Source organism: Adiantum capillus-veneris, chromosome 3 (assembly GCF_014529385.1).
Source record: "Adiantum capillus-veneris isolate H3 chromosome 3, ASM1452938v2, whole genome shotgun sequence".
Classification (NCBI taxonomy): domain Eukaryota; kingdom Viridiplantae; phylum Streptophyta; class Polypodiopsida; order Polypodiales; family Pteridaceae; genus Adiantum; species Adiantum capillus-veneris.
In genome coordinates this window covers 134804812-134827215 of record NC_140933.1, presented here as the reverse complement: position 1 = coordinate 134827215, position 22404 = coordinate 134804812, and the positions used below count along the sequence as shown (strand labels likewise).

At 44.1% G+C, this 22404-nt stretch overlaps 1 protein-coding gene across 6 annotated transcripts in view; it reads right to left on the bottom strand.

Annotated features, from left to right (window-relative positions):
- Positions 1 to 21979, bottom strand: part of LOC147461756 (phosphatidate cytidylyltransferase family protein) — a 31838-nt gene extending 9859 nt beyond the window's left edge. For all 6 annotated transcript variants that reach the window (XR_015187634.1, XR_015187635.1, XR_015187636.1 and 3 more), the window contains exon 1: positions 21563 to 21979. Coding sequence is in view for 3 of the 6 variants with exons in the window: in XM_086509210.1 (XP_086365336.1) it covers positions 21563 to 21738 (176 nt within the window). In the remaining 3 variants the exon portion in view is untranslated. The remainder of the gene's footprint in view (positions 1 to 21562) is intronic.
- Positions 21980 to 22404: the final 425 nt, after the last annotated feature.

The window sequence follows — 22404 nt, the reverse complement described above, 5'->3', positions numbered from 1 at the left end:
CAGTTGTTCCGCAAGAACAAAAAATGCTTTTCCGTGACCAAAGTTAGCAGTTGCTTTCAAATCCCATGCCAGCTTTTGTTATCTGATGCTTTTCGGCCGGTGGCCTTTGTATAAGAGCCCACGGGAAGCTCTTCTCAATCTTGCAGTTGCACATCTGAGAGAGCCGCTCCCGGCAATTGTACTCTATGTTGACGATCAACAAGAAAGAAATACTTAAAGTGTGGCTGGAACTACTGCCCAGGCGGCGGGACAGAAAAACAGTAATTTTCAGCTTTGAAAACCAGAATTTCAGCACAGAGACAATGTAGATATTAGACAAAGTAATTAGAAGATAGAGAGAATGAGAGGTAGAGATGGGATCGGTAGAGACAGAGAGATGGAACTCCTTCCCTGGCCCATGAAATTTGAATAGGTGCCCCTTTTAGTATTTCTCTTATTTATGTAAATAGTTACAGTACAATGCTCATGAGATATGGCGCCCTGCTTTTGGGAGAGCAGAGAGAGAGAGAGTGCACTTCCACGTATTGGACTTCAACTCTAGTCAGTTCTTGCTCCATGGTGGCCACCACACCTGCACCGGGCGTCACGACGACTGCCCACGCACCCTTCACTTGGACGGACAACCTGACTACGGAGGAGCTAGCCAGTATCGAGGTGGCCACCAGACTTGCTTGGTGGGCCTCTCCCCTTCACACGGCACAATTCGGGAGTGGCTCCAGTCTACCCTCGGTGGCTCCGAAGGCAACATCTTGGAGCTCATCATGCTGGTCTGTGGCATCTTTTAGGTGCAGCTTTCAGATGACCACTACATTGAGTCTCTCTAAAACCGCTCTCCTATTGTTGCAAGGGCCTGACTGTTGGTTTTAGAGCACTAGACACCAGACTTCGACGTTGAGGATTTTGACCCCCAGCAGAGGATCCCTCGTTTTCCGGTTACTCAATCCTTTCCATCACTACCGGTTCATCTTTTCGGTTGTGTTATTGGTGTAGCCGCTCGGTGAGGCCTGGTATACCAAGTTCACTCGCTACAAAGATTGGCACACCATGGATACACGTCTACGCACCTGGAGACACCCATTTCCTGAATACAATACAACACCGGGATCCTACCAGGTATACCGTAAACCGGGTATACCAGGTTCACTCTCTACGAAGATCGGCACACCACGGATACACATCTACGCACCTGGAGACACCCATTTCCTAAATACAATACAACTCCGGGATCCTACCACAAAGTAGGTCTGCCTACAGAGGGTGGTGGTTATTGGTCGCTCGATCAATGTCTCATAGGCCATCAGTTTGGGCACATAGTGAGAGAGTGCTCTTCCCACCCTCTTCGACGCCCTGAGCCACAACATCCCCCACCTCAAGGTACAATGAAGGGTTGGCAGAAGGACCCTCGTCGCCATACCTTTCAGCAGGCACAACCTCCTGCAGCACCCCACCCACCACCTCGACAACCTACCTCCCCGACAGTTTCCCAGGTTTCAGCTACCCAACCGGTTTAGCCACTTTCGGACATACCCTCTACTTCGTGGCATCCACTCAGGGCTACCTCACAGTTGGCTATGGAGGCCGACTTCCCACCTCTGCCATCTTCTACAGGCCCTTCTAGTTTTCTAGAGCTGAATACATCGGTGATAACACTGGTCCGTTATTGGTTCGGCTATGCATTTTACGGCGTGCACAAAAGCCACACTCTCTCCTAAGTAGTCAGTAGCGTCCCGTACTCTCCTTCTCCCTACCTTTTGCTGCACGGAGACATAGATTCTCTGATGGATTTTGTTCTTCAATACACCTTGTAGACTATCCAAACTTGGGCAGGCTGCATTCCATCATGCATTGCTAGAGACACAGTCCCGGAAGATTACACGGAAGTATTTGGTAAAGTTTAAGAATTATTCTACCTTGGACGTTCAGTGGATAACCGAGCAGGAATTAGCATCTTATCCCGAGATTCTAGGAGTTGAGGACAATTGCTTTGAAGCCAGAGCGATGTTGCTAAATGGACTATTTTTTTATTTTTTTGAGTGCTTTCTTTTTATTGAAATTAGGATATTTAAATATGTGCACTTGAACTGTAAGGTTAGAAACTGTAGATCTACTGGAATTATTAAAAGCCGTCAAAAACGGACAACTCTGATGTGTCATATGATGGGTGACATTAAGCATCGCAAAGGGGTTGTACCATTAGTTTGGACCGGGAAACGGATATTACTAATGCATCACGTGATGGGTGACGGGAGCATTGAAAAGGAAATATTCCACAGTCTGGCAGGAAATCCAAATTGGAAAAAGGAAAGTGCGTAAAGACGCAAGCACGAGAATAAAGAAAAGTTCTGAGAAGCTCCTTCTAAAAAGCCGAATATTTTTAAGTATTGTCCAAGAAGAGCGAATGCTTTTCCGCAAGGAATCTGTATTTGCATTGCATCTGTGCCTGAGAACTCCATCCGAGGACTCCTAGAATGTGATTATATAGCTTCAATTTTCAGCTCGCTCAATTTTATTGAGTTTTGTCCAAGTTCATATTTTTTTAAAAAGCGACCGGCCGCCTACTTAATAAGTGGGCAGTTCCCTCTATAAAAAAATCCAACGCTGGCTGAAAAAAAGAACCATTGTACGATTTCTCTCTCTCTCAACGCTGCCAAAAATAGCCCGCAGTCTCCTCCTCCCTCTAGCGCTACCTGCTCCCCTATTCTGGCTAGCTCCGCACCGGCTATTCCTGCCGCAACTCTCTCTCTCTCTCTCTCTCTCTCTCTCTCTCTCTCTCTCTCTCTCTCTCTCTCTCTCTCTCTCTCTCTCTCTCTCTCTCTCTCTCTCAGTTTCCCAGAAGCCCCAACACTAGCAACAAGAACTACCGGCAAGACTCTGCAAGTGATCAGGAGAAGCCAATACTCGGAGTTCGCTTTCACGCACTCAAGGCAACAGGTATCAATTGTGAATTCGTGATACTTGTTGTTGTTTCGTGCTTGTGCTTTTGCACGTACTCCATCACGTCAAAGGAGCAGGTTATGCTCAGAGATTCCGAGAACGGAATCGGGACGGTCTGTAGACCTTTACGCTATGGGAATAGACGAAAACCGTATTGAGAGCTCGTCTCTCAAGAATTTCCCGCAAGGGAAGGAATTGACCATCAAAACTGATGAACTAGAACGGAGGGGTCACTCCGGTTCTTGTGCTAATAGCAAGAAGTTTACTCCTATACATATCCGTTATCCAATCTATGACAAAATGTTTCTAGCAATTGTCCATGCATATCGTACATGGAAACATTACCTTTTGGGAGCTGACTCTATTGTCAAGACGAACCATCAATCATTGCAATATAATTTTACACAACCAGTTATGAATCCTCGTCAAGGACGTTGGGTGGAATTTTCCATATGAGCATTGAATATGTTCTAAGACTTCAAAATTCGGTGGCAAATGCACTCAATCTAATGCCCCAAGCCACAAATATGGCGATATCTATAGTTATATTATATTTTATATTCCTCATTGTTTCAAAGATGAATATTTGATTGATCGAGATTTTGCCGATGTTTTCCGAATAATTCGAACAGCTACTCCCACACAAGCAGAAATGAATTTGGTAGCAGCATATACAATAGACAATGATCTGTTGTATTATGAAGACAGATTTTGCGTACCACACAATTTGCGCTTGAGAAAGATAATTATTCAAGAACATCATGGCGTGCCTTATGTTGCTCATCCTGGCATCAACAAAACGTGTAAATTGTTGCTAGCTGTACATTATTGGCCACAAATGAAGCAAGATATTGTGACCTTTGTTAAAGCTTGTCACTCTTGTCAAACTATAAAGGCATCAAGACAGTTACCACAAGGATTGTTACAGCCTTTACCAATTCCAATTGAACGCCGGGAAAGCATTAGCGTGGATTTCATTACAACCTTGCCCAAATCTTCCAAAGGCAATAGTCATAGATTCGTGATAGTGGATAGATTTTCCAAAATGGCACTTTATACCTTGCAGAACTACTGCTTCAGCACCAGATATTGCCTCGTTATTCGTGCAACATATATTTCGAATCCATGGATTGCCAAAATCAATTATTTTAGATCAATATCTAAAGTTTACAGGACATTGTTTGACCTTCTTATTCAAATCATTGGGAACAAATCTTTTATCAAATTCAGCTTATCATCCACAGACTGATGGGCAAACTGAACGAGTGAATCAAATATTGGAGGAAATGTTGCGACATTACATACAGACTCGCCTTAATTCTTGGGAAGAATATTTGCCATTGGTGGAGTTTGCTTACAATAATTCCTTTCACTCAGCAATTGGCATGACTCCCGGACATACACCATTGATTCCTACAAACTTTGTGATACAGCATAAGGTTGCTTTGGCCGATCCGTTGGTAAATGAAATGCAAGATATTCTTATCCAAATCAAGGACAAGTTGACACATGTTCGACACACTTATCAAAAGCAAGCAAATAAACATCGTCGCCATACAGAGTTTCAAGAAGAAGACTTGGTGTTATTATATGTTGCTTCGTATCGATATAAAACAGTGAAGTCTATCTTTCCTAAGTTAAGCCCATATATTATGGTCCTTTCAAGATTTTGAAGAAGTATTCTACAGTCAGTTTACAGACTTGAACTTCCACCAGCATGGGGAAAAATACATCCAACATTTCATATTTCTTGGCTAAAGAAATATATTCCAGGAGATTCACTTATTCCAGATGTTTCATCCTATGTTCCAGAAATTGAAGAAGAACACTTGATTTTAGTCCCAGAAGTTATACTTGATGTTCGTCAAAAGGAAACAAGACGGAAGATTATTACAAAATTCATAGTCAAGTGGATGGATCTTGACGAATCAGACTCTACTTGGCAAACGAACGAAGAAATGCAACAATACCCTAACCTCCTACAAGAATTTTTTGATAAACGCATGACAATCATTTAACTCACAAAACTTTATTTTAAATGGGAGGGAATGTCACGATTGTGACGTATTCTTTGTCTTGGTATTACCTTCTTCACTTATTCTTTTGCAAATACGAAGATGCACCAGATCCAAGACCCCAATTCCCCAAAGGATGCGTCTCTTCGCCCAAGAGTCGCACCTGTTCGGTGAATAGCCATGCCTCTTTAGCGAATGGATGCACCTTTACGCCGAAGGGTTGCGACTTTATAGCAGAGGGACACGACTATTGGCCTAGAGTCACATCTTTTGACCTATGGTCATGCCTTTCATCGTGTCTCTTCAGTTTCTATATAAGAACGCCCTTGTAACACATTTCAATCAATCAAACACAACCAGTCTCTGAGTCTCGTCATCAAGTTCTGTTTAGAGTTCAGTTTTCATCTAAGTTTAAGTATGAATAAACACACATAGTAAGCGTGTTCTTCACACATTGTATTGACGATCTCATGCTCTGGTAGTCAAGGGGGTTGATCGCCCCCTCTTCCCCACTCTAGTGTTTGTGTTCTACTGTCTCTCTCTCTCCTCTCACGCATCCGTACATGCGCACTCACACTTCCAAGGTTATCAGCTCGACAAGAGACACCTACTGCGAGATGTACAAAAATTTCAAGTTGTAATCTGCTAGGGTTTCCATGGCAAGCATTTCAAGATACTCCACTCTGTCAGAAGGGCTCGGTAGCTATAGACATCCACCACTGCATGGCACTGCCTCTGAGAAAAATAGTAGCTTGAAAATTCTTTGATCCTTCTATTGCAAGTGATCTTTATGGCTTATACCCTGTGAGACAAAGCAATGAAGACGGGAGCGCACTCGATGGGCGATGGAGTAAGGGTAGGAGTGGCTAATAAGTCCGGGGTCGGGACACACAGATTCTTTAATAAACTTTCCAGTGAACTTTGGAAACGCCACCTTGCTTTGTCTGCTCTTTGATAGGACCGGTATACTTTCAAAAAAGCACACGCCTGAAGCTCTGATACCACTGAAACAAGGGACGGGCCCCACGTGCCAACGGAAAAAGAACAGCTGAATAACTTTAAGCACTTCAAATAACAAATGAGCAAAAAGAGATAGACAACACACGAGACGGGGAGTGGCGGAGTTCCACTCGGAGAGAGCACTGGCCCCAAACCTTGGCGCACCTTTCGGTATTTCTTTATATTGCTTGAACTTAGTACAATGATGGTACTGGCGCTCTGCACCTTTATGTGGAAGAGTGCCACAGACTGAGCCCTCTTCACATATTTAAAGGCCCTTGGCCTATAAAAAGCAATTACATGAAAAGCATCAAATTCAAAAGCATCTGATTTTCAAAAGCTCTAGCGCCAAAAAGCTGCCAGCGCAAAACAGGAATTTTGTACAACTGTCACGTCAGCACTCCAGCGTAAAACGCGGAAGTCCGTACAATTTGCCACATCATCAGCGTAAATTGCGGGCATCCGTACAGCTGTCACGTCATTACCTTTTTTCGCAAGAGATTAAGTGTGTGTGTGTGTGTGTGTGTAGTCCTGCTTTATTTTAAGGGCTTTAGGTCCCTTGGGCCCCATCAAACGGGGTCCCATAAGTTGGTGGGAACTCTTCTTTAAAAATAGGCCACTCGGTAAGCCTTTGTAAGTTGGTAAAACTTCTTCTGCTGCTTTTGCTTCTTCACTTAGGGTTTGGGCTCCTCGGCCAAGATATGCAGGTTGGCTCCGTTCTTCAGTGGCTTGACACGTCAACAGTTTGTGACAGAGCCTCCACAATTTGCAATAAAATGCCAAAAGTCACTTATGAATAAAATGACATAAGGAGCGGTTCACGTGCGACTTAAGAGATAGTTCACATGCCTATATACTGACTGACTGTATTGTGCAAGAGAGAGTATGCAACTATGACCTGCGTGGGCATGCACGTCTTGCTAGAGCCTCACAAAGTGCCCAGCTAGGTCCTAAACAAAACTACGACTGACGCTAGACCGCAGCAAAAGCACAACTACTGAACTTCTACCTGTGGATACTTTCTGTACTTCTGATGTTGAATACTTCTAATGCTGAATGGTTCTGATGCATGTGGATGCATAAGCCAATGAAAACTCCTCCAAACTTGTGGATATTGCGGATATAGATACTGCTGCGATGTAAAACATCGACCAACCGAGTTACTAGATAGCCTGTAAGGTGCAGCGGAATGAATGTTTGAACTTTGCTCAAGATGAGTGTTCCGAACTGTGCTCAAGGTTTCTTTTACTTATGGAAGGGAGAGCCTTCCGTTCTTAATGAGAGTGTGTAATGGACACAAACAAAGTGGATGAACACTGTGAATGAAGGTGCTGAGACTGAGAGAGAGAGAAGAATACAACACCAGAATGTTGTCAAATCCTCCTCCGAAGGCCCCACTCTCTATGGCACGAACGGTCTACTTATGATTGCACAAATCTCTACAATGCTTGGACTTGCCGATGATGTCGACGACGACGAGACGGCTGAAAACTGAAAACGCTAAGGGCTGAAATCTGCAAATCTTCTATTTGCTGAATTCTGACTCTATGTCGGTGACGATGTCGATGGCGACGATGCGACGACGACACGCTGAAAAGACAGATGCCGGGCTAAATCTGCAAACATCGCGGGATCTGACCGTGCGGCGAGGATCTGTTGAGGGAAGGTGAGATTTGAGAGGTTCGGGGGTTGTTCTTCGATGTTGTCTAAGTGCTGAAAACTGAAAACGCTGATGCTTCTTGATGTTCCGCCGTGGTAATTTGCAAAACGTTGAAGTGTGATGCTGATGCAAAAACGCCAGGGCTAAAAATCTGCTGTCGTGAAGGGGTTCTGCTGTGTCCGCTAATGCCGAAGCTGCTCTGCAATGCAAAAACGCCAAGGCTTTGTGCTGCTGTTCTGCTACATCCAAAAACGCTAGGTCTTGCAATCTGCAAAACGCTAGGCCTTCTGATGGGGTTCTGCTGAGAAGTTGCCGGTTGAGCAAGGTGCTCCTGCTACCTCTTCTGCCAGAAAGTGCTAGCGCTAGGTTTGCTTATATACAAACTTAGCAAAATTGCCCTACCTACTTTTCAACAAAAGTCACTTAAAAATAATAAGTGAAAAATGTCAAAAATAGGAAAAATAGGTCTATGCACTGTAAAAAATTAAAATGCTACTGATGGGATCTGACTGGAATCTGATGGTCATGCTCTGTGCAACTAGAGGATATGCATCTAATCCGAGTGTCTGGACATGCACGGTTTGCGAACAGACTCACAAAAGTGCCAGATCACTTCCTATTCTAGACTAACTTGACGGAACTAAACCCTGGTCATGTTGTAGCTTGTCCACGGACACAGGGTTGGATGTGTCACATCCAGAATCCTGGATAGGACTCTTCGCCAGCCCACTCTGATGTGTGGGTCGTGCGATATTTGAACTTCATAAAGGTCTGCAACACTTGCTTCTTTGGGCCGCGCCGAAAACGACACAAAGTCATCTTCAATGCTTCCACTTCGTCTATAGTCATGCGTCTACCTTCTTCAAGAATCTCCGAGGCTGAAAATTCATGAAACCACTTCCAACACAAAAACATCAACATACCTATTCCATGTAAGGTGACTGAAAAAAATCTTGTCTTCCTAAATGACTGTGCATGCAATGTAGATGAACAAATAGACGGAGTGCCAAACCGTTCACCACACACACACAAACAATGAGATCGACTCTTGTCTTGCTGATCTAAATCAATCAACTGTGGCAATTCACAATGGAAATGCCCATGCTTGGTGCTCATACTTTCTTGTGCTCGTTCTACAATTGTGTCGTGCCAAGGAAGAGACATGAAATGTGACTTCCTTGAATGCATACTTTTCAGCTTTTCGTGAAGAATCTGCATACATCCGTGATCATTCATGAGTGGAACGTGCTCAACGTACAATATGTCAAGCCTAGGAAAAGGGATCACATAAAGACATTGACTAAGATACAGGAAACGATCACGAAGGAAACACTCGAACAATGGGTGTTGACAAATCATTCGAACACAAAGTACTTCCTCTAAGGGTTCTTTGGACCTAGGCTCGAGAGCCAAGATCGGTTCGTCGTGTTTGATCGAATTTGCCTTAGGGGGGGGGGGGGGGGGTGTGCTGTGGACCTCGACTCGAAAGCCAAGATCGATTCTTCGTGATTGATCGAATCTGCAACGAGGTTAGCTTTACTAGAAAAAGCATCAACTAACCCATCATCCTTGTGAACAATCACATCGTGGTCATACAAATCATCATGCTCGTGAGAAATCACATCTTGATCATGCAAATCATCATGCTTGTGAGAAATCACATCTTGGTCATGTTAGGTGCAGCAGAATGAATGTTTTATTTTCTCAAGATTAGTGATCTTTATTGCTCAAGGTTCCTTTTAGTTCTGGGGGAAGGAGAGAGCCTTCCGTCTGGTAGAGTGCTATGATCACGAACAAAGTGAGTGGATATTGTGCGTGCAAGTGAATGAGACTGAGAGAAGGAGATAGAAGAGATACGACACCCGAGAGTTTGTAAAACCCTCCTCCGAAGGCCCCACTCTCATCGGCGAGAGTGGTCTACTTTGATTGCACAAATGTGTACAATGCGAATGCAATGGACTGATGCAACTTGGACTATGCCGGTGACGATGACGGTGGTGACGACGACGACTTGATGGCTGAAATCTGTGATCTTCTAATCGCTGAATTCTGGGACTGTTTTGGTGGCTGAAAATGACTGCTTTGGCTGCATTTTTATGGCTGGAAATGGGGGATCATCTGCAACCAACTTGGGGGAGATCTACTGCGGTGTCATAGGCTGAAAACTGCGAGTATCTGCTGCGGATTTGGGCTGAGAACAAAAACGCTGATGTGCTTTTGCTGCTAGCGAAAAACGCTAGGGCTGTTCTGGGACAGAAGCAAAAACGTTACTGCTTGATGAGGCTTGCAAAAACGCCAATGCTGATCTGGGGAAAGACATGGAATGTGACTTCCTTACATACAAACTTTTCAGCTTTTCATGAAACATCCGCATACATTCGTGCTCATTCATGAGAGAAACGTGCTCAACATACAATATGTCATGCCTAGGAAAAGGGATCACATAACGATGTTGACTAAAATACAGGAAACGATCATGAATGAAACATTCGAACAATGCGTGCGTATCAATCATGCGAACACATAATACTTCCTTTGAGGGTTCTTTGGACCAAGGCTCGAGAGCCAAGATCACTTCTTCTTGAATGATCGAATCGTCTTGTGGGGGTTCTTTGGACCTCGACTCAAAAGCCAAGATCAGATCTTCGTGATTGCTCGAATCTACAACGAAGCATCCACTAACACATCATCCTTGTGAACAATCACATCTTCTTCATGCAACTCATCATGCTTGTGAGAAATCACATCTTGATAATGCAAAATATCATGCTTGTGGGAAATCACATCTTGATCATGCAAATCATCATGCTTGTCATTGTCATCCAAATCATTATGCAAATCATTGGCATCCAAATCATCATGCAAGTCATTGTCAATCAAATCATTATCATGCTTCACACAATCATGCAAATCCTGTGTATCATGTTTTGGAGAAGAAGAGACTGAGGGAGTCTCTTTTTCCCGATCCTGTAGAATCTATGCCTGCATTTGAGAAAAGAGTCGCAACATCTCTTGCATTCTTGCTTTGGTCTCACGGTCATATTCTGTTTGTCTTGCTTTGGCTTCCAAGCGTGCTTGCTCGCTCTCACGCGCTATGGCTGTCATTCTTTCTTGGTACTTACGCTCGATGGCTGCCATGTCTTCTTCGTAGGCTTTTCTTTCTGCTTCTCTTTCTTGGTCCAACTTCTCCATAGGAGTTAGTGCAATCTTTGTCGTATATGGAGAAGGATCAGAAAAACCTCTTGGTGGGAAAAATTCTTCTTCGCCTCTCTCATGCCCATCACCTCCAAGCGAAGTATCCATTCCGCTTCGAGTGATGACCATTCTGCAATTGTGGGTTCTTGTGGGTTCTTGTGGTCTGGGTTCTTAAGTTCACGAGGAACTTGGCTGCTTGCGGGTCTTGAGTTCTTGAGGTCCTTGATTCGTGAGAATCTTGGGGGTTCTTGAGGATCTTGAGGTGTTCTTTTGCTTGTAAATCGCGTTGGAGAAGAATCTTCTCTTCACCCGAGTTCTACTCTTTTCTGCGGGCGCACCCCTGGCGGCCTTGCGCTCACACCAAGGTTGCTTTTTCCCACCTCATGTCGATTGGCCGGCCGCTAAGTGCACGGTCCGCTCTCAATGAGTGAAAAGAGACACAAGGGGAGGCTGGACAAGCCCTTCTTTCTTGGGATTCCTGTCACTCTTAACAAAACACGATTAGGAATCGCCACGCCCAAGTAAACTTGGGTTCGTGCGATCGCAACAAGCAAAAAAATTCTTGTGGTTCTTGTGGTTCTTTCCTTGAGTAATGCAGAACACTTCCAAAGCTCTGATACCAATGTTAGGTGCAGCGGAATGAATGTTTTATTTTCTCACGATTAGTGATCTTTATTGCTCAAGGTTCCTTTTAGTTCTTGGGTAAGGAGAGAGCCTTCCGTCTGGTAAAGTGCTATGATCACGAACAAAGTGAGTGGATATGTGCGTGCAAGTGAATGAGGCTGAGAGAAGGAGATAGAAGAGATACGACACCCGAGAGTTTGTAAAACCCTCCTCCGAAGGCCCCACTCTCGTCGGCGAGAGCGGTCTACTTTGATTGCACAAATGTGTACAATGCGAATGCAATGGACTGATGCAACTTGGACTATGCCGATGACGACGACGGTGGTGACAACGACGACTTGATGGCTGAAATCTGTGATCTTCTAATCGCTGAATTCTGGGACTGTTTTGGTGGCTGAAAATGACTGTTTTGGCTGCGTTTTTATGGCTGAAAATGGGGGATCATCTGCAACCAACTTGGGGGAGATCTACTGCGGTGTCATAGGCTGAAAACTGCGAGTATCTGCTGCGGATTTGGGCTGAGAACAAAAACGCTGATGTGCTTTTGCTGCTAGCCAAAAACGCTAGGGCTGTTCTGGGATAGAAGCAAAAACGCTACTGCTTGATGAGGCTTGCAAAAATGCCAATGCTGATCTGGGGAAAAACACTAGCAAAGCCGGACCTCTGATGGCGATCATGAGAACTTGTTGTCGCTAGGAGGCTGAGAGGTGATGGCGATGGCCTGCTATGGAAACGCCAAGGATGGGAACTTGCCGCGATGATGGAGGTCCAAAAACGTTGGGGGTGCTGAGGGGGGTGTACTGCTGAGAAGTTGCCTGTTGAGCAGGAAGCTCCTGCTGCCTCTTCTCCCAAAAAGTGCTAACTTGGGTTTGCTTATATATTAACTTAGCAAAATTGCCCTACCTACTTTTGTTGGGAAGTCACTTAAATTAATAAGTGAAAAATGTCAAAAATAGAGAAAATAGGCTAAAATCACTGGAAAATTCCCCTGACTGAATCTGATGGATTCTGAAGGGAATACTGATGATCATGCTGTGTGCAACCGGAGGATATGCATCTATTGCTAAGTGACTGGGCATGCACGGTCTACAAATAGACTCACAAAAGTGCCGGATCACTTCTAATCTAGACTTGACTGGACTGACTGAACCCTGATCATGTTGTAGCTTGTCCACGGACACATAGGGTTAGATGTGTCACGTGACAGGTTAGCATGCAAATCATCATGCTTGTCATAGTCATTCAAATCATCATGCAAATCCTGTGTGTCATGCTTTGGAGACGAAGAGATCGAGAGAGTCTCCTTTTCTTGATTCTATGCAAACTGCGCCTGCATAATAGAAAAAAGCCGCAACATCTCTTTTATGTGTCAGTCGTTCATTGCTTTTCATGCTTTGGTCTCTCGATCAAATTCTGCTTTTCTTTCTTCGGCTTCCAAGCGCGCTTGCTCGTGCTCACACTCTATGGCTGCCATTCTTTCTTTGTGTTCTGCTTTTCGTGCTTCACGTTCTAACTCATGTCCATCACCATCTTGTCGAAAAGCTCCATAGGATCTGGTGCAATCTTTGGCGTAGATGGGGAAGGGTCGGAAAAACCTCCTGGTGGGGAAAATTCTTCTTCGCTTCTCTCATGCTCATCACCTCCAAGCGAAGTATCCATTCCGCTTCGAGTGATGACCATCCACTGAAGTCGTGGGTTCTTGTGGTCTTGGGTTCTTAAGTTCACGAGGAACTTGGGTTCTTGGGGTTCTGGAGTTCTTGAGGGTCTTGAGTTCTTGCGGTTCTTGAGGTTCTTGCGGTTCTTCTTTCACTTGCAATCTGTGTTAGAGAAGGATCTTCTCTTCACCCGAGTTCTGCTCTTTTCCACGGACGCACCCCTTGGTAGCCTTGCGCTCACACCAAGGTTGCTTTTTCCCACCTCACGTCGATTGGCCGGCCGCTAAGTGCACGGTCCGCTCTCAATGAGTGAAAAGAGGCACAAACGGAGGCTAGACAAGCCCTTCTTTCTTGGGATTCCTATCACTCTTTAAAAACACAATTAGGAATCGACACGCCCAAGGGAACTTGGGTTCGTGCGACCTCAACAAGCAAAAAAAATTATGTGGTTCTTGTGGTTCTTTCCTTGAGTGATACAAAACACTGCCAAAGCTCTGATACCAATGTAAGGTGCAGCGGAATGAATGTTTGAACTTTGCTCAAGATGAGTGTTCCAAACTGTGCTCAAGGTTCCTTTTACTTATGGAAGGGAGAGCCTTCTGTTCTTAATGAGAGAGTGCAATGGACACAAACAAAGTGGATGAACACTGTGAATGAAGTTACTGAGACTGAGAGATAGAGAGAGAAGAATACGACACCAGAATGTTGTCAAACCCAGCTCCGAAGGCCTCACTCTCTATGGCGAGAGCGGTCTACTTATGATTGCAAAAATCTCTACAATGCTTGGACTTGCCGATGATGTCGACGACGATGAGGACAACGACGAGACGGCTGAAAACTGAAAACGCTAAGGGCTGAAATCTGCAAATCTTCTATCTGCTGAATTCTGACTCTATGTCGGTGACGATGTCGATGGCGACGATGTGACGACGACACGCTGAAAACACAGATGCTGGGCTGAATCTGCAAACATCACGGGATCTGACCGTGCGGCGAGGGTCTGCTGCGGGAAGGTGAGATCTGCGAGGTTCGGGGGTTGTTCTTCGATGTTGTCTAAGTGCTGAAAACTGAAAACGCTGATGCTTCTTGATGTTCCGTCGCAGTGAATCTGCAAAACATTGAAGTGTGATGCTGATGCAAAAACGCTAGGGCTGAAAATCTGCTGTCGTGAAGGGGTTCTGCTGTGTCTGCTAATGCCGAAGCTGCTCTGCAATGCAAAAACGCCAAGGCTTTGTGCTGTTGTTCTGCTACATCCAAAAACGCTAGGTCTTGCAATTTGCAAAACGCTATGCCTTCTAATGGGGTTCTACTGAGAAGTTGCCAGTTGAGCAAGGTGCTCCTGCTGCCTCTTCTGCCAGAAAGTACTAGCGCTAGGTTTGCTTATATACAAACTTAGCAAAATTGCCCTACCTACTTTCCAACAAAAGTCACTTAAAAATAATAAGTGAAAAATGTCAAAAATAGAAAAAATAGGTCTACGCACTGTAAAAATGCTACTGATGGGATCTGACTGGAATCTGATGGTCATGCTGTGTGCAACCAGAGGATATGCATCTAATCTAAGTGTCTGGACATGCGCGGTCTGCGAACAGACTCACAAAAGTGCCAAATCACATCCTATTCTAGACTGACTTGACAGAACTGAACCCTGGTCATGTTGTAGCTTGTCCACGGACACATAGGGTTAGATGTGTCACGTGACATAGCCTTACTACTTTCACAGAATACCAACCTTGATGCTGACTCTGCCTTGCGAGCAAATAAGACCACTTGAATAGTCCTGTCATGAAAACATTGCGGATGAAGATGAAAGATAAGGGTACTCGGAGGTATTTCCAAGGGTTGTTTGTCGACGGAAGTGGATGCACGCTACATGTGAATGCAAATGCAGAAGAGGGTTAGGGATCCTTTCTCCAACTCCTTCCATATCCGCATACAAGGCAAGAAAATCTTGCTATTCAAGATCTGGATTTTCGAGGATCCGATGTCGATCTTCGTTCAAAGACATAGCGATAAAGACGGGAGCCCGTCCGATGCGCGATGGACTAGTAAGAAAGCATTGCCTTGTAAATGGGTCTACAAACGGAAGTTTGCATCCAATGTTGGGAAATACAAAGCTCCATTAATAGCTGAGGGATTCAAGCAAGAGTATGCCATAGATTTTGAGAGAATCTTTTCTTTAGTGGTCAAGATGGCGACATTGAGATTGTTGCTTGGATTAGTTGCTACAAAGGACCTAGAGCTAGTTCAAATGGATGTAATAATAGCTTTCTTACACGATGATCTCGATGAGGAGATTTATATGTAGCAGCTTGAAGATTTTGTGCAGAAAGGCAAGGAACATTTGGTGTGCACACTAAAGAAGAGTCTTTATGATCTAAAGCAAGCATCCAAGCAATGGTATCATATGTTTGATACTAGTAACGAGTACCCATGTCTTTATGCGAAAAGACCGCAAAATGGGTGATTACTAAAGAAGAGTCTTTATGATCTAAAGCAAGCATCCAAGCAATGGTATCATAAGTTTGATACTAGTAACGAGGACCCATGTCTTTATGCGAAAAGACCGCAAAATGGGTGATTTACTGTGTTTATTCTTTATACAAATGACATGTTCATTGCTAGTTATTCTAGAAAGGACATTGTTGACCTAAAGCAAAAGCTACATAATGAGTTTGACATGAAATATTTGGGTGATACCAATCATAGTTTGGATGTGCATTACTCAAGATTGTAACAAATTGTTATACGTGTCTCAGAAAGAGTATGTGCAAAAAGTGCTTGAGCATTTCAAATATAGAAAGGGAATTCATTGAGTACTCCATTGCCTACCTATTTGAAAATCAGCAAAAATGAATGTCCAAATCTGTTGAGGAAAGGCCGTGATGGCTAAGGTTATCTCTTTCTACCTCAATGATCTCTCTTCTCCACAGGTGTGCCTTGTTCATGTACATGGCATTGCAGGTGTTCTAGATCAGAGTCGAGGTGTCCACCACATCACGAGCCAGTTATTGTCTTCATTGCATCTTTTGTTGCCACCTTTGACACATACAATTATGGTTCCTTCGCAAAGTCTGTGAGGCATTATCGACGGCTTAGAGACAAGACCTGTGCAATCCCAAAACAATAGATGGACTCGACTTCACGATGACTAGTTTCTTCAATCATGTGTTGATTGGGATGCGAGTAATGCGATGGCCATGTCTGTCATTGTTTTGGCACTCACAAAGATCTCTCCTGTGGTGTAGTATAGTGAAATGTGGTCAAAGCTCGGAGATATGTTTGATTGTGGTAGGGTTACTTTGTCACTTACACTAGATAGGCAATTGGGTTCATATTTGGGAGGACACTCGACTGATGGACTAGAGCCGACGGTGGTCTAGTGGACCGGGGATGCTTGGCGGCCGCAAAGGAGTGATAGTCAAGACCGTGGCCAGCCTACCACCTACCACCACAGTCTTGATATGTGCAGCTGGCTTTCAGAAATATTTGTTAGCAGTTATGATGAATATATGGTTGGCTTTATACGAGCCGGGTATGAGTCTTTACACCCTACAGTTTGAGCCTCGATACTCCCATTGTACCTTGTGAGCACTTGGTATGAAGCTGTGTGCCTTGTAGCTGATACATTGAGAGTAGTTAAACTTACGTTGGGCTTCGAGTCTATCTTGCTATGTCTACTTTGAATACATTTTCTCGTTGTGTTTCATTCCGTATGTCAAGATATCTTTCTGTTGCAAACTTGTGCCATGGAGTGAGATTTCTTGCATATTGCATTGAGGAGCTCCCATAGTAGAGAGCACGACGAGGTTTTCCGAATACAAGTGCTCTCATTTTTGGCACGACCAGTGCGACCTTAACTGAAGTCTCACTCTCTATTGCCTATTCAAGCCAATGGAATAGCTAGCCAAGCTGAAGATTTGGGCAGGCTAGCTCGCTAGTCCCGAGTCGAGTAGTTTAGGCTAGGCTGGTCAGGTAGGTCGACCTTGGTCTAGCAAGTCGAGCCAAGTCAACAGTCTAGTAGGTCTAGCAGAGTCAACCTTGGTTTAGGAGGTTGAGCCAAGTCAGCAAGTCTAGTAGAGTCGACCTTGGTCAAGTGGGTCGAGCCAAATCAACAGTCTAGCAGGTCGAGCAAAGTCAACAGAGTCGAGCAGGTCAATCCTAGCCAACAATCGTCTAGTATAGTCGACTCGTCCAGGATGTTAAGTGTCTAGTAGGCTAGAGGATACTGGTTGGCTCTTAGGCTGCTTATACATACAAGGCAGTCTAAACACGCATAGAAACGCGTTTCATACACATATGAAACCTATGAAACGTTTCTTTCGTATGAAACGCGTTTTTTATACCTTAACCCTACTTTACTTGAAAAGGGTTTCTATCGTGGAAATCTGTGACCAATCGTTTCATAAGTTGTGGAGAGTCACATCATGTAGAGGGTACACAGCTTGTGCACAATCCCCCATATGTACTGTTCTTATTTTGAGCATTTGAATGCTCATTGGCTGATATCTTAGATTTTTTTTTTCTATGTTGTATCATACTATTATTTCAAAATGGTGGAAATTGCAATTGGTGGCATGCTGTAGCTGTGAACCTTGAAATTTTACTAGATTGGTAATAGTATCCAACGAAATGCATCACGTGGCGTCTTTTTCTGCTTAATTGTATCTATGAGGTTCAATGTTTTGAACCTTGGTTATAGGAAATTCCACTGGATTAATTAAATATGGTCATATTTTTTAGCTTTTCATATACCACATTTCTTACGTTCCAAAGGCATTTGAAACCAATTTCATGCCTATGAAACCTCATTTTGTACGTAAGTTTCATATGCCTAGCAACATTGTCCAGAGCCCTTTGCAAAACTACCACAGAAAGAAAGACAAGGGATTGCTGAAGTGTGAATTCTCGATTCTACCTATTCTCCCAATTCTGCTACATTAGAGAGAGAGAGAGAGAGAGAGAGAGAGAGCAAACGCTATGGAAGAAAAGGGGGCTGAACAGCCCCCATCGCCATCATGACCAAAACAAGACACAACATATCTGCGTTCTATAGAGGAGTGCCCCCAGCCCCCTGCCTATAAACCCAACGACCACTTGAACCGTAAAGTTAAAAAATGTAGATCTACTGGATTATTCAAAGCCATCAGCAACGAACAACTTTGATGTGTCATACGATGGGTGACAATAAACATCGGGAAGGGGTTGTACCGTTAGTTCGGTAGGAGAGACCAGGAAACAAATATTCCTGATGCGTCACGTGATGGGGTGACGGGAACATCGAAAAGGGAATATTTCGTTGGTCTGGCAAGAAACCGAATTAGAAAGAGGAATACACGTAAAGACGCAAGCAAAAGAATAAAGATGGGTTCTGAGAAGCTTTTCCTAAAAAGCGGAATATTTTAACGTGTTTTCCGCGACAAGCAGAGGCTTTCGCGCAAGGAATCTGTGTTTGCATTGGATCTGTGCCTGAGAACTGCACCCAGAGACGCTTGGAATGTGATTGTGTAGCATTACTTTTCAGCGCACTGAGTTTTATGGAGTTTTGTCCAGGTTCACTTTTTAAAAAAAAAGTGACCGGCTGCCCACTTAATTAGTGGGCATTATTAAGTGGACGGCCCATTAAAAAAATAAAGTAAGGGCTTATTAAAAAAAAGCATCAGCGATCCCTGTACGCAACAAAAGCAGCCAGCATTGTTTCTCTCTCCTCTCTCTCCTCTCTCTAGCTGCCAACGCCAACCTCACTCTCTCCTCTCTCTAAAATCTGCCGCCAGCCCTCACTCTTTCTCTCTCTCTCTGTTATCTTTGGTCGGGTTCGGATCGGCTATCCCTGCCGGTCCTCGGAACCTATAAAAGCAACACTTGCCTCCCCCTCTGGGACAGATTTTTGCCAGCGCTAGCTTGGGAACAGAGACTGCCGGGAAGGAGACGCAAGTGATCGCGAAACTACGAAGGTCGCTTGTCCGTGCACGGAGCGGCAGGTATCAATTGTGGATTCGCCATACCAATTGTAGTCCCGTGTTTGTGTGTTTACAGGAACTTCATCAAAAAGGAGAAGCGAGAAGGCCTCGGCCTACGCTTGGGAATTCCAAGAACAGGATTCGGAAATTGTCCGTGGAGCCTCGACTCCGAGTACAGATGGAAAAAGGATTGAGAGCTCGTCTCTCGATTTTCCCTCACGGGAAGGACCAACCATCGAGTCTGAGAATAGAACGGAGGAGTTTTCTCCGGTTCTTGTGCTTGTAATCTGGATTTAATAATAGGTCAATTACTCTTACTCAAGTTTGAGAAGGCAAGACTAAAGAAACAAGCGACTCATAAAGGGAAAGTGGTAAAACTTTCCAATCGTTATTATGGGCCGTTTAAGATAATTGACCAAGTGAATGATGTGACGTTCCGATTAGACTTACCATCTAATTATAAGATCCACAATGCTTTCCATGTTAGTTTACTCCGGCCATATGTGGGACTGCCTCCAAGTCAGCCCGAGGAACCTCCTGAGGTTGAGGAAATGGAAGAAATACTCCAACCGGAGCAGATCATTCATCATCAGGAGCAGCCACTCAAGTTCAAGAAGATTACAAGGAAGTATTTGGTAAAGTTTAAGAATTATTCTACTCTAGACGCTCAGTGGATGACCGAGCAGGAATAGCATCCTATCCCGAGATTCTAAAGGATATGTACAAGCACTACAATTGAGGACAACATTTTAGAAGCCAAAGGGATGTTGCTAAATGGAATATTTCTTATTTTTTTGAGTAATTTCTTTTTATTGAAATTAGAATTTTTAAATGTGTGCACTTGAACCGTAAGGTCTACTCGAATTATTAAAAGCCATCAGGAATAGACAACTCTGATGTGTCATATGATGGGTGACATTAAACATCGGGAAGGGGTTGTACTGTTAGTTCGGTAGGAGAAACGGGAAATGAATATTCTGATGCGCCACGTGATGGAGTGACGGGAACGTCGGAAAGGGAATATTTCGTTGATCTGGCAGGAAACTCGAACTGGAAAGAGGAATACACGTAAAGACGCAAGCACAAGAATAAAGATGGGTTTTGAGAAGCTTTTCCTAAAAAGCGAAATATTTTAACGTGTTTTCCGGGAAAAGCAGACCCTTTCCCACGAGGTATCTGTGTTTGCATTGCATCTGTATGTGAGAACTACACCCAGGGACGCCTGGAATGTGATTACGTAGCATTAAATTTCAGCTCACTGAGGTTTATGGAGTTTTGTCCAAGTTCACATTTTTTTTAAAAGTGACCGACCGCCCACTTAATAAGTGGGCAAGCCCATTAAAAAAATAAAGCAAGGGCTTATTTTTTTAAAAAGCATCAACGATCCCTCTACACAGCAAAAACAGCCAGTGTTGTTTCTCTCTCCTCTCTCTAGCTGCCAACGCCAACCTCACTCTCTCCTCTCTAAAATCTAACACCAACTCTCTCTCTCTCTCTCTCTCTCTCTCTCTCTCTCTCTCTCTCTCTCTCTCTCTCTCTCTCTCTCTCTCTCTCTCTCTCTCATCTCTGGCCGGGTTCGGACCTAGCTATTCCTGTCAGTCCTCAAAACCTATAAAAGCAACACTTGCCCCCCTCTCTACGAGGGATTTTTGCCAACACTAGCTTGGGAAGAGACTCTGCCGGGAAGGAGACGCAAGTGATCACAAAACTATGGAGCACGGAGGTCGCTTTTCTGTGCAAGGAGCGACAGGTATCAATTGTGGATTCGCCATACAAATTGTTGTCCTGTGTTTGTGTGTTTGCAGGTACTTCATCGCGAAGGACCTGCGGAAGGCCTCGGTCTACGCTTGGGAATTCCAAGAACGGGATTCGGAAATTGTCTGCGGAGCCTCGACTCCGAGTACAGACAGAAAAAGGATTGAGAGCTCGTCTCTCGGATTTCTCTCACGGGAAGAAACAACAATCAAGTCTGAAAATAGAACGGACTTGGGCTTGTAAAAATTTTCTCCCTAATAAAGATTCTCTTTAAGGAAGGGGGGGTGCGAAGGGAACGGACCAGTCCATCTTCTGGTCCCAAATATTGTGTCAATTTTATCTTGCATCTCTTTTGAGTTGAAAGAATATTTATTTTTCAGCTTGTTGATTATTCGTATGCGCTCCCGATTGTGACAAATGATCTCAAATTGCATCAACCCCATGCTAAAACTTTCTAGATTGAAGTTGTACTATTCCCCTTTCCAAAATTGAACTACCTAGCTATCAACCCCTAATCTTACAAGAGGACTAGCACTGACTTACACTTCATGCAATGACTAAATCCACATACATGATATCATATGCATTCAAAAGGGTAAGTATAAATGTTACATACTTGCACCTTCAAACTCTTACAAAAGTCGAGTCATTGCATCCAGCAAATATCTGGAAATTACTTACGTACATAGACAAGAAAGGGGAGATTGCATCCACTGACTAAACGCTTTACAAAGCTTATATAGTGTCAGGTATGTTGAAGCTTACCTGGGATTGAAAATCTTAAGATTGTCGCCATTAGAGACAGTGAATTCGACCAGGAGAGCCGCCACGCTCAGGAAGGAGAGGCCCACGAACTCATAGATAAGGCGATGTAAAATGAGCGACAGGAAGATTGGGGTCAGCGCAATGCATGTGACAATACTTTCACCCGAGCTGTCCATACCTAGAGCCAAGTCTCGCTCAGGATTAGCACTAGTGGCCAAATTGAGGCAGGTCCGTGTCGTGCTGCAGAGATATCGAGCTTGTAAAGCTGCTAGCGGTCAAGATTTCCGAAGTTCACTTTTCCACCAGTGCGACCTTCATTTGATTTTTCCTATCACGCTTAGCTTAGCATGAGAGAATATGAGAGAGAGAGAGAGAGAGAGGGCGGGAGCTTTTGCGCAGGCGTCTTCCGTGTTCTTTTTTTTGTTGGGCGCTGCTTCTTGTGTCAATTTCATACCTAGGTCGTGGAAAAGGCAATGTCTTCACTTTGAAAAGTCAAAGTCCAAAATCAAACTATATGTTCTCTAAGGCTGGTTACACTGTACACATTGCATTACTGCCCCTATATCATAGAGCCTAGTCCCCCTACATTTTAGTGGAATGAGTGGGACTCTCGTCGCCTCCTACAAAAACAAGGAAAAGACTTGTAAATGGTCGCCCCCAGGGAAAAGCTCTCCCTTTGTATTTGAGAAAAACAGTTAAAAGATTCCTCACACTTTTCCTATTCCACATCTCTAGGAGACTGATCAAAATGTCTTTGTCATTTCGAACCATATGTGTACAATTACATCTGCATAGAAGGCCTTGAATATTTTGTGTCTTTTTTCAAGTGACCCACTCATAAA